General features: G+C 35.6%; 1 protein-coding gene across 1 annotated transcript; it reads left to right on the forward strand.

The window, feature by feature from the left end:
- The first annotated feature begins 264 nt into the window (after positions 1 to 264).
- NEK3 (NIMA-related kinase 3) lies at positions 265 to 11674 on the forward strand. The gene is given in 15 exon segments (XM_010296061.1): positions 265 to 401; positions 1218 to 1311; positions 1529 to 1626; positions 2657 to 2740; positions 3384 to 3451; positions 3572 to 3658; positions 4682 to 4736; positions 6681 to 6881; positions 7228 to 7297; positions 7901 to 7947; positions 8851 to 8953; positions 9342 to 9488; positions 10562 to 10696; positions 11353 to 11555; positions 11558 to 11674. Coding segments are annotated over 15 exon segments (1626 nt in total). The 5' UTR covers positions 265 to 284.
- The last annotated feature ends 691 nt before the right edge of the window (positions 11675 to 12365 follow it).

Here is a 12365-nt window from a genome sequence, read left to right on the forward strand (position 1 = left end):
ATAAAAAAATGCAGAGATACACTGCACAGTACTTTGAATTGAATTTTCTGAATGCCTTATTTTCAGCAAAATCACTATAACAGTGGTTGGAATTGTATTTATGGTAATGCTGAACAGTTGCAGGTACCCACATTTCTCAGCCATTCTCATTATTTTGCGGGTTTTTTTCTCATGCAGATTATGTTAACAACAAATTTCAAAAAATGAATCGAGGTCATGACAAAGCTTAGAAAATCATCCTGTGAGAGTGTTTGAAGAGAGTGTGGGGCCTAGGCTTATAAAGAATGGATGAATACAAAGTGTTGAAAGTACTAGGAGAGGGATCCTTTGGCAGAGCTCTCCTAGTTCACCATAGAATGAGTGACCAGAAGTATGCAATGAAGGAAATAAGACTTCCCATGGTAAGTGTGACATGTATATCACCTCACCCACCACTTAAAAAAAAAAAAAATCGTAATTCTGGATATATTTTTTGAAATGATGAACACTTTTGCTGAGAGTTTTGTGTATTAGAGAGTTGCATGGTATGCCTACTATATAACTATGTCTGATCTATGTTGTTGATAATAAGTAAAGTAGCTAAATCTGATCTGTTTCAGGAAGTGTGTGGTTACATTTTGGGAAGTGTAGCACACAGGAAGACACTTAGAATGAAACCTCTGTTCCCCTGGTGCCCTTGTCTGGATTCCCGTTGATTTCACTAGAACGCAGATTTCATCTGCAACACCTAATGAGGAAACTAGCCTCATATTATTGGTGGTAATCAGTAATTCAGGTTACCTTCTCTGCACTTAGCTAAGCAAAAAATCACAAAACGGGAGGCACTGGCTTTATCGAGGCTGAAGCTCAGTTAATACCTGGGCAGTTGGCTTAATACCAAGTTCATGCAGTGTAGATTGTCAGCTTTTCCAAAGTCAGTGTGTGCTGCTGTGTTACATCACTCTGCATTTTTAAAATAGAAAAAGTCATCAGCTGAAGTAGGAAAATATCCTCTCAAATTAAAAAAAGAACCCAACCCCCCCCCAAAAAACTAAAGAAGTCTTCAGCTCGTAATAAGACATAGATTAAAAAATGATGGGGTTTTCAAGTTTCTAAATGACTTCTTAAAATAACTGAAGAATAGTTCTTTAAAATATTTTCCATTTGGAAAGTGAGGTGCATCATGTATATTTGAAAATCTGTTAGTGCAAAATTTATATGAATACTTACATTTTCAGTCTTCATCTGATGTAGAGAACTCAAGGAAGGAAGCAGTTCTTCTGGCTAAAATGAAACATCCAAATATCGTTGCCTATAAAGAATCATTTGAAGGTGAATATAAAAAACTTAAAATACCTTTATTTGTTTAAAGTTGCATACTCTTGAGGGATCACAATTACTTTTTTTGTTGTTTATAATACATGTTACAAAAAATACATGGTTATTTTAATATATAATACATAGCATGTAGTCAGAGCTTTATAGTAAAAATAATATACTTATCCTGCTAATGAAAATACTAATTATTCTTAAATTACCTAAAATTTAGCTGATGGACATCTGTATATAGTGATGGAATATTGTGATGATGGAGATCTAATGCAAAAGATTAAACACCAAAGAGGGAAGTTGTTCCCTGAAGATACGGTAAGAAAAGACAGCATTTGGAACCAAGGACCTAGGAATCCTTCTTCATGTGAACTGAAGCACCCTGCATCACATAAAACAAGTTACGGATATACAAACACCTTGAAGTACCTTAAATGAAACAAAGACACTTATAGATGGAATAGGAGCATTATTTCTGTGATAATTTCCATCAGAACAGGATGAGAATTGGACTGAAAGGAATAAAAAAATTGTTGTCTGTATCTGAGAAATGTGCAGGCAATGTGAAAAAGAGTCAGGTTTGCATGCATAAATTTCTGCAATTAGCTAAGAATTTAACACAAACTTCAGACAGAATTTAAAGCACAGTAAGAGGTTCTTCAAATGAAAAGTAAATAAAGCACTCTGGTAAGATAAATTAAACTAGTCAGGAGACTAAATGCTTGCATTTTATGCAGCAATTAAATGTTTAAACCATACAGCATGCATTAACTCCTTTTATCACAGAGGCTATAAAATTACTTAGCAGAAGGTCCAAAGTGACATTGTAGTGATTGAAAATTACTCCTTGCCACAGTTAGAAGCATCATCTTAGTTAAAATGAAATGACCAGAATCCTCACCTAATCTAATAGTTAGATTGGCCAAGCACCTCTAAGAACTTTGTTTTGTACTTTTTAAAAGAATATATTTCCTTAGAAATAGTATGTTGTCTCAGTGTGGTTTTTCATATCTTTTTTCTTTTTAATTTGCTAATTTACTATGAAATTGTAATTGGCATGCTTATGTAATTGGCAAGCATTCCTAGCTTCATTGTTGTTATGTATTATTAGGGTTTTCTAGACACAGGTAGCAAACATTCCTTCTGCTATGTTAAAATAGACTTTGTCTTAAAGAATTCTGTCTTTCACGCTGACTGGAGGCCATTATACTAGAGTTTAACTCTCAGATATTCTGAACATGGGGGCTTTTTGGTTTTTTTTTCCTTTCTTAATGTGTTTTTTATCTATTAGTAAAGTACTCATTATATACAGCATTGAGCTGTTGTAACTCTTAGTTAATCTTTTCAGATCCTTCACTGGTTTGTGCAGATGTGCCTGGGTGTGAAGCACATTCATGATAAACGTGTGTTGCACAGGGATATCAAATCTAAGGTGAACAGAGCAAGCTTGTTGCCGTTAATAAACTCTCTTCTGCATGCAAAAGTTCAACTCCCTTTTTCATGATTTCCTGTTACTGCTGCATGCTGTGTTCTTCATTTAGGCTTAGGTAAATGAAATTGTTGAGTGAATGGGATGATGTAATATTATGGGAGTAAACATCATCTAAGTATAGCTACACCCTTCATATCCTCACTGCTGATAGCACCAATTGCTTGTGACAGCATATAATTTAAAACGATAAGAGAAGTATAATAAGTGTATGGAGTATACAGTTTGTAAATGTCTTGCCTCTCATTTTTTCTTTTTGTCTCTTTCCTAGCAGAAAGAAATTCAGAAGAAAGTGTGACCTTAGTAGTTTGAGTACAACATAGAGATTAAGGCATTGCTAAGCTCTGAGTCTTCTTCTGCTACTGATGCTAGGGCTTTCGGCCCATATAATCTCTCTATTTCCCTGTAAACTCAACATAGTTCTTAACTTTTTTTTGGTAGAAGTATTAGGAGAAGCAAGTACAAGGAAATACAAAGATAAAATATCAGAAGTGGTTGTCACTGTGTTTTCTGTATATACAAACCACAGAAATGTTTCCTAGATGGATATTTAAGTATGTAAATCTGTCCTTCCCTTGAAATGCAGAATGTCTTCCTCACTCAAAATGGAAAGGTCAAACTGGGAGATTTTGGATCTGCACGCCTTCTTGCACAGTATGTGGATATCCCCACTGATCTCAGCAGGTGTAAAGTTTTATTTTGCCATTGATAAATAGTACAGATGTCTTAAATAATTACTTTTTATCTGGCATTTCTTCTTTGTCTTTTCAATAGTCCAGTGTCATATGCTTGCACATATGTGGGAACTCCTTATTACGTACCTCCAGAAATATGGGAAAGCATGCCATACAACAACAAAAGGTATTTGTGTTTTCAGTGGTCACAAATAATGCCTGACTGATGTGCATCTTTTTATTGTTGTCTCAATCTGGCTTTGTGGCTTGGAGAAGATATTGAGCTAAGGAATATTTAGAAAAAGGTAATTACAGGTTTTTAAGATGAAAAGGCCTAAATTCCTGTCTACTTAGGTAATTGAGTGTACAATATCTTTAGTCTTAAAAGACTGAAAACTAGTGTGCAGACCTCTGTGCATTTGGGAGAGTAAATATATACATACACACATATGTATGTATGTACATATGTGTTTGTGTCTTTTGGCTGGTCTTATTTTTTAAGCTCTTCTTGCCAGTCACAATAATGTAGGGATGATGGCTACTGAACTGATGACTTAAATTTATAGAGCCCAGTTATTCTAATCCTTATGCAAGGACTTCTGAAAGTATCTTGATAGTATGATGTTTATAGCTTCCTCCCACTCCAAAATACTAAGTCTTTTTATATCCCCTCCCCTAGATCTGTTCTGTGACCCTAGTTGTACCTGAACCAAGTGACTCATTTTCCACAGGAGAGAAGAAACCTTCTAGTGGTTAAGTTTTTGCAAGAAAGGCATCAGTTGCTTCTTGTGTAGATGGTAGAACTCACTTCAGGTGGAAGATGATTTTTTCTTTCTCAGTAGAATTCTCATTGGCAAGGACAGAATTCCAACTCTCAGAATTAGGATCATCTGTCTGCCTTCTGATGCTAAGGGCCATCGAATACAAAGGCTTTGAAGTGTGGAAGGATAAATATTGTTGCAGCAAATTGCTCAGGAGACATTCTGGGAATAAAAAATATATGACAGTCATCCTTTTTTATGTTAGGGTGGGATAAAATAACCATTTCCACTGGAGACGTTAAACACATAATTTTATTGTCTTTTATGGTTACCTTTATTTTTAGCTTATCAATTCATTTATGTACACATAAATAATTTCACTTTTTCTAGGCAGGATATCAAATGGCAATTTTTGGCTCAAAATTTCTCATCTTTCTCTATACCTACAGTGATATATGGTCTCTGGGATGTATTCTGTATGAGCTGTGCACTCTTAGACATCCAGTAAGTATAGCTTTATTGTTATCAGAAAAGTTTTGGAATTCCTTAAAATATAATTAGCAGTTAACTATAGTTTGATGGGTTCATGGTCAATTATATATTTGACTGATGTGTTTGCTGCTGCTTCTGAAAGAGTGAAGTACTTCTCCACCCTTCCCACCCCTCCTTCATTATACGCCTTCTGTTTTTCAGCAGTTTTTGGACCTGTTGGACCCTTCTCTGAAACACTCAACTTTCTAAACTGTTAGAAAGCAATTATTTTTTTTTTATTTTCTTGATTCATTTTCCTCAATATCAGTGAGGTGATCTGGGCCTTATTAAGGAGTCCAGCAGGTGCCAGACTGGTTCCAGATATCTGTAGGGATGTTGCAATGAGCATTGTGTTTTACACGATCAAGATGATCACTAAAGATGGAGACAAGGACACTCAAAATCTTTGCTAATAAGCATATATTGTATGCACATATAACAAAATATAGTAAACAATAAATGATGTTGTACCTTGCATCAGTGATATACTTGTTTGCTTATTCTCCAAATTAAACAAGTCCAAGCAGTGTCCTATTGGGAACCTTGATGGAAGGTTCTGTCTCTCTGTTACTTCTGGGACACTGCCTTTTACAGTGTTGATTCTATGCTTCCTATGTGTTACCATCGTCTGGCTTCTACATATAGACTCATGGCTAACATGAGAGCCCTTATCAGGATATGTTTGTTTTGGAAGAAAATGAGATCACCGTAATTTAAGGTCGTTTTGTCTTAGTTTTTTATAAGCAGCAGTTTCCTTTCATTGATCTAATACTATACCTTGAAATCCTATGTATCAGCAAAAGATTCTCTACAGCTGCAACTGCTAGCAGTACAAGAATTTAGAAGTTTATACTGTACGTGACTGAGTGATAAAGTCTGTGCATAGGCCTGTGTTAGCCTAAGTAGATCTGTGGCAAGGCTTCAGCAGTGTCACAGCTATTCAGGCAGCGCTCAGAGCTGGGATACCAAGGAATGGACTGTCCTCTTTTTAGCAGCAGTGAAAAGCTATGTATCTGCTTTTATGTGATGGTCACATACGCTCTTGCATAATCTATCAGGTGATATAAAAGGATGCCGCATGCCGCGGATGCTTGGCACTCTGCAGCCAAGCCAGCTGGCTGTACCGTAAGAAAACATTCTGCATGGTGATAGTAGTTCTCAGCCATTTTTGCTGAGGCTGTTGCCATCCATGATTATAGCTGTCCCCGCTGACATTGCAGTCTCCGACGACTTGTACTTGGAAGCTGTAATTCCTGACTGAAGATTGGTTAAGTTAGCTGAGAAAAACAACAACTGAAGCCATTTCATGTAGATTTTCAAGAGGATACTTGTGCCTTGATAGGCTACCCTTGATGATTATTCTTTTTTAAAAATCAAAGTCTGCATCTTTCCTGGCTTACAGTTTCAATCCTGCAGTTTAATTCTGATCTCAAGTATATGAAGTAAAGGACGCTATAAAGATCCAAATTTTCTCAGTGCTATATTCCTACAAAAATAAAATCTGAACAATCCTAAATTTATAGGGGTAACTCCCACCTGGTTTCCAGTTGTACAGGTTATTGTTTGCAATGTCCATTATGATCTGGTTTTAGTCAAACTTTGTTTGCAAACTGTGATGTTTTCATTCTCAGTGAATTATATTTCTGTCATTGTTAACATAAATAAACATAATAGTCCTAAAAAATGTACAGGAAAATTACCGATGTGTTCACTCAGGGTCATTATTCCACACCTCTGAATTACAGCCCTGAAACTGTCAAACTGGGAGCCAAATCAGCACGGTAATAGGGACCCTACACAGATACAATGCCATGCATTTTTATATAATAAATGTTAAAATTGCTCTTAAATTATGTCAGCTTCTTTTTACCTTATGCTTAAACTCGGTGCTCTGATGCGAATTTATTTTTAATGCAGTTTCAAGCCAACAGCTGGAAACATCTCATTCTTAAGATATGCAAAGGGTCCTACAAGCCACTACCATCTCACTATTCCTATGAACTTCATTACTTAATAAAACAGATGTTTAAGAGAAATCCCCAGAATCGTCCATCAGCCAGTACTATTCTTGCAAGAGGTTGCTTAACCAAACCTATAAAAAATTGTTTGCCTTCTGAGGTATGGTATATTCGTTGTCTCTAGATCTAAACAATAGTATGTACATTTTAGATGCTAAATCAGTTTCTATTGTAGTTTGTTAGTGTATAACAGTATGAAATGTAGTGTTGTGTGGGTCGTACTCTAAAAGCCACAAATACAGTTGTAGACTTCTCAGACAACTGAGTTTTTAGAAGCGTTTGTTTTGAAAATAAAAGTTGAATATTGACATGATGCTGCTAAAATTAGATATTGTTAGCTGTAACAGTGCTTTTGTATAGTAAGTTATTTTTAACCAATAGCATATACAGTAATTTGAGGAAGATTAATATGGTACTGTAGTTGCATCTCTTCATATACATTCCAGATGACAACTGAGTTTGCACAGGTATTAAAGAAAACCAAGAAACATGAAAGCAATGCAGCAAGACCAAAGGGTAAGTGAGCAACATTTTTCTTGATTTAAGGAATGACAAAATGACTAGGAGTTGTAAGAACTTAAATACAGCTATAAAACTTTAGTATTATATGTTCAAATCTACTTTTAATTATTTCAAAATCTAGTATTATTGAACTTGTATGGAAAAATGTTTGAAGGGCATAAATTATTTTCCAACATGAGAACTACAGTGCAGAGCTGCAATATATACACTGTCAGTCTTAAGACTTGTGCTAGAATTAAACTTTTCAATTTTAAAATAAGCAAAACTTTTAGCTGTTGCATATATTTTACATATGACAGTGCTTTCTTTCACATACTGTGGTGAAACAAGTTATTTTCATTATTTAATTTTTTGAGAGAATGTTGGATTTTTTTCTTCTGCATAAATTTAGCTACACCAAAATTCGTACACATTTGGAACTCAGTAGTAGAGGGACTCCCTGTTTAGAATAAGCTATGTTGACAGGACTGTGAAGAAACTTTCACACAATTTTCATTGCTTGGTTCAGTGGTATTGCTGTCATACCTCTGGAATACCACTTTACCACAAATGTTTGCCAAAGATATTAACTCTTGAACCTGTTCCTTAATGTATCAGGTAATGTCATGGCTGGTGGAAGCTCAAATAATAAGAAAGAAAATAGGGTAAGTATTCAAATATAAATATAATATTTGTATTTTAGTAATTTAGAATGTTCTGTATTCTAGAAAAGTTCATATGGAATATTATTAGTATGCTAAACCATAGATCAGCCTACTAGGTCAGCTATCATTTGTACTCAAATTGCAGTTTTCCTGTGCATTTCCCACCACTCTAACATTTTGGTGCTTCTCACATTTAGTTTAGTTCCAAAATGGATTTCCTTATAGCTCTGTCAAAAAAAAAACAAACCAAAAACCCCTCTCCTGTTTTTCTAAGTTTTGGGATACTGCAAAAATTGATGCATTTTCTTTGCTTTAGGGAAATATTTTGAACAGGCTGCCATGAAAACAGTCTAGTCTGTACATAATTCTCACTAGGTTTTAGGGCCCATGTGAGATTTCAGGTGAGGAGAATTAAGCCACAGGTGCCTGAGAAGTTACCTGTGGGTACATTATAGCATAGCCTGGCTCAGCCATATTGGGTATGTGTTTCAAAACATGTTGCTAGTAGAGTGTTTTTTTTTCTTTTAATAGACCTGTCAATCTGAGAAGCTTAATATTTGGGTGTATCTTGTTTTCCCTGGGAACATGGCTCATTTTTCCTTATATTGCTACTGTTCTTAAATGCAAAAAAATAAAACCACAAATTGTGTCAAGTAACTACATATGTGCTTAGCTTCAAAAACTGAGATTGTCTGTTAAAAAAGGGCACTCAGTGTGAAATGCAGTGCAATAATAGATGCAGTATAATTACAGCTGCCTTCATGGTGTCAGTGGTTTAGTTTTCAGATCTTTAGACCAGCCATTTTGCAGCAAAAGTAAAATAATTAGCACCATGATAATATTACTGCTTTGTTTTTCTGGACAACAAGGATAATGGTTAATACAGTCTTTATTCTTTTAAAGCAAAGTAAAGATGAAGGTAGCAAGCATAGCCCCTTAGAATGGAAAAATATTAATAAGGATTTGAGTGACAACACAAAGGAACAAAGGAAATCTGATGAAGAGGGTAAGCGTTACAGTTTTAAGGCTTGTGCATTTCATACTATGTAGTGATACCTAAATGTCAATGATCCAGCCATTTAAATAGGTAGAGCGTACAAGTCTGCACCGATCAAAAACCATGCCACTGTCTGTTACTTCTGCAATTACATTGATTCTTACCACTCATCCGAGATTTAAAAAAAATATATAAAAATCTTGGCCAAAATATTATGTTTGAAAAACATTTGGTAGAGACTAAATGTATGGGGAACTCTTCTACCAAGTGCAGACTTGTACCCACAGAATCAAACATTGCTGTTAGTGAAGTGCTGTATGCTTAATACTAGTTTGCATGGACAGAGAATTGAGTTAGATGCTGGTTATCATGCTTTTTTTTGTTGTTGCAATTACAGCAGAAACTTCTGACATCCTCCCAGGAATTCCTGATTTGTCACACCCCCATAGGAAGCAATGGGAAAAGAGGATATCCAATACTGTAGTGGATGTCCTGGAAAATGCACCCTTGCTTTCTTCCAGTTTTACGTCTGAAGAGGCTAAAAGTAAGATTTAATTAAATGTGGTTTTAATTCAAGTAATGTCAGTGGTTGTTTACAGGTTTTAAAAGCCAAAACTTTACATGGCATATTTAAAATTATGTAAACATATTTGAAAGTATTTTATTAAGAAACACTCAAAAGGTCCACTGTGCTGAAGAGAATTTCTTAGTGGTCTTGTGTGACAGGAGGATTGCAAGGAGCGATGAAAGCCACAGATAACACTAGCAACTATAAAATTACAATCTTTGCTAAGAAGTTAGCCTACCAACCCTCTCTTACTATGCTGTTTGTGGGGGTAACACTGAGGAATTCATTTGAAGCAGAATGCAGCTGCTTGTCTTTCACATACAGCATACTATTGGAAGCATGCAACATCTGTACCTCTACTTCTGTTGTCATTTAACTTACAGGTAATGCCAATGACAAGAACTATTAATGATGTACCTCAGATGTGAGGCAGAGATTCTTCCTTCTTCCACATAACAGCTTTTAATTAGAACACTTAATGTGGGGTTTCTTCTGAAAAATGTGTCAATTTTAAAATGCCCCACACTGTACATGATTGTTATAATTATTTCATGTGATTATGGATATGTATTCTAAGTAAATGTGAATAGATGTTATTGAAATAAATAATCAAGATAGGAGTAGTGAGAAAATTCCCAAGCTGTGGTAGGAAAGTTACATGATAATTATAGGCAGTGCAGTGGAAGAGGACAGAAGAATGTATGTATTTAGGTGTTCTGCTATTAAAAGGCAGAGAAATGGCCACAGGCTTCATTTTGTGAGATTTATAGAGCCACTAAATAAGCTTGCAGAGATTCTGACTCCTCACAGCCCTCAGGCGGTTTCTGCTGACTCCCCAACAGCGGAAGGCTCCACTGTGGCCTTCTGTAATTTTCTTTCCCCTTAATGCTGATAGTGTCAACCTCAGCATGTGGAGAGGTCAGCAGCGCTACAGCTGAAAACACCTAGACTTTTTTCTTCCTGTATTTCTCTCTTGAATGTGATCTTTGTAATACACACTGCTAATGCAATTTTATCTAAGCAGTATTTATTAATGATTTTATACCTAGGTGGCTGTGTTATAAACTACGGTGAAAATAAGCCATGTAAACAATGGAACAAGGAAACTCCTCAGACCCTGATGAATATTCTCAGTAACGCAGATGTCAGCTTAGCATTTAAAACATACACAATTTATAAACCAGGTAAATCCTCAGTTTGTGGGCAAACATTTTTGCAAACAGGTTTATTAATAAAGACTTTCTTTTTTTTACATACTTAGCCCCTATGTCTAGAGATTGTGCACTTGAGTTCACGTCACAACAGGCTGTTTTGTTTTGTTTTTTTTAAGTTTACCAAATGAAATGTGGACTTAGAAAAATCCAAGCTGAGAATTCATAAGTGACTGTACATCTCCACTACATCTCTTTATGAAGAACTTTCACTTGCAGCTCAATAGCTGAATGAGATTGTGACATGAACGCAGTGATGGCAGAGCCATACGGTTTCCAGCCCGCTAAGTGGTGTGGTGTATGCGTTAGGCAGGTGCAATAAATAGGCTGTAGCCCCATCAGGTAAATCCACCTTCACTAAATCAGTATTTTGAAGACAGGATAGTAAGATGGCATGTCAATAGATAACCGTAGTCTATAGATGGGCACAGCTGCAGTCCTAACTACTTGTTCTGCACTTCAGTTGCATTGTTAGTTTATCTCCTCACTTAAAATAGGTTACAGCTTGTACTGGGTTCTGCTAAGAACTGGGCACAAATTAGAGGGACTATATTGTATTTATATTCTTAATAATTTTATTTTTAAAAATAAAGGATTTTGGTGACATTTTCATTTTTTTCCTCTCAAAGCTTCTGAAAATATATTTAAAGGCCCACTTTCCGATCAAACTGAAGCATCTGATGAAGTAGATGGTGAACATGAAGCTGTTGTCATAGATTCTGAGAGACTTGAGCCTAGATCTGATGAAGATGACACGTATGTCCAAATGACATCCTTGTGTTTTTGTTTTCTTTGGTTCCTCAAAGTGATTTTTCCAAAACAAGATTCCCCTGAAAAAAAAATCAGTGTATTTCTCAGCATCTAAATTCATCCCCCTCTTACCTAATGATATTCAAATTTAGTAGCATTTGATATCTTACAGGTTTTCTTTGCTATATTTATAGTTATTGATGGCACTGAGATTAAACAGGTCACTTGTTATTAGCAGATATGCTAACAATTTGCTGATGACTTTGGAAAAATGAAAGCATGAGATGAAATTAGGTCCACAGTAAAGTGCAAAATCTTCTTGCATGAAGCATCTTTGTACTCTGACCTTGAAATCAGATAACCGGTGGCAAATCTGCTTGCCTAGTGATGTGTTTGCTGTATTTGTGTATTATTCTTCCTACTTTTTCATGCATAGTGCAATAAAATCACCTTGGTACCTACTTATTGAGACATATTTGTAGAAACCTTTTAACCTCTATTTATGTTAGTGACCCACTTCTCTTGTTTTTGAAAGTGCAGAGTGTATATCAACACACTCTGAACAGAAATACTGTATTTAACAGACGTGTATGTTTGGGGGGGCATGTCTTGGATTCTCAGAATCTCAGTTTATGTAATTTTTTATTTTTGTGTCACTTGAAGATGAACTACTTAGGCATGTATTACTGCAGTTCAGCTGCAAGCTGTTAATATCAACGCATTTGTAGTCTCTTAGTATGTGCATTTGGTTTTGCTTTTGATGAAACTTACTTGGGTAAATTCAGAAGAGAACATCTATGGGTTCCTTAATCACAATGGTGCAGGAAGGAAGTCTCTCATGTTCATATTTTTAATATAATCTCTCCTAATGCTACAATAATTTTAGGGAAAG

Source organism: Phaethon lepturus, unplaced genomic scaffold (genome assembly GCF_000687285.1).
Source record: "Phaethon lepturus isolate BGI_N335 unplaced genomic scaffold, ASM68728v1 scaffold47441, whole genome shotgun sequence".
Lineage (NCBI taxonomy): Eukaryota > Metazoa > Chordata > Aves > Phaethontiformes > Phaethontidae > Phaethon > Phaethon lepturus.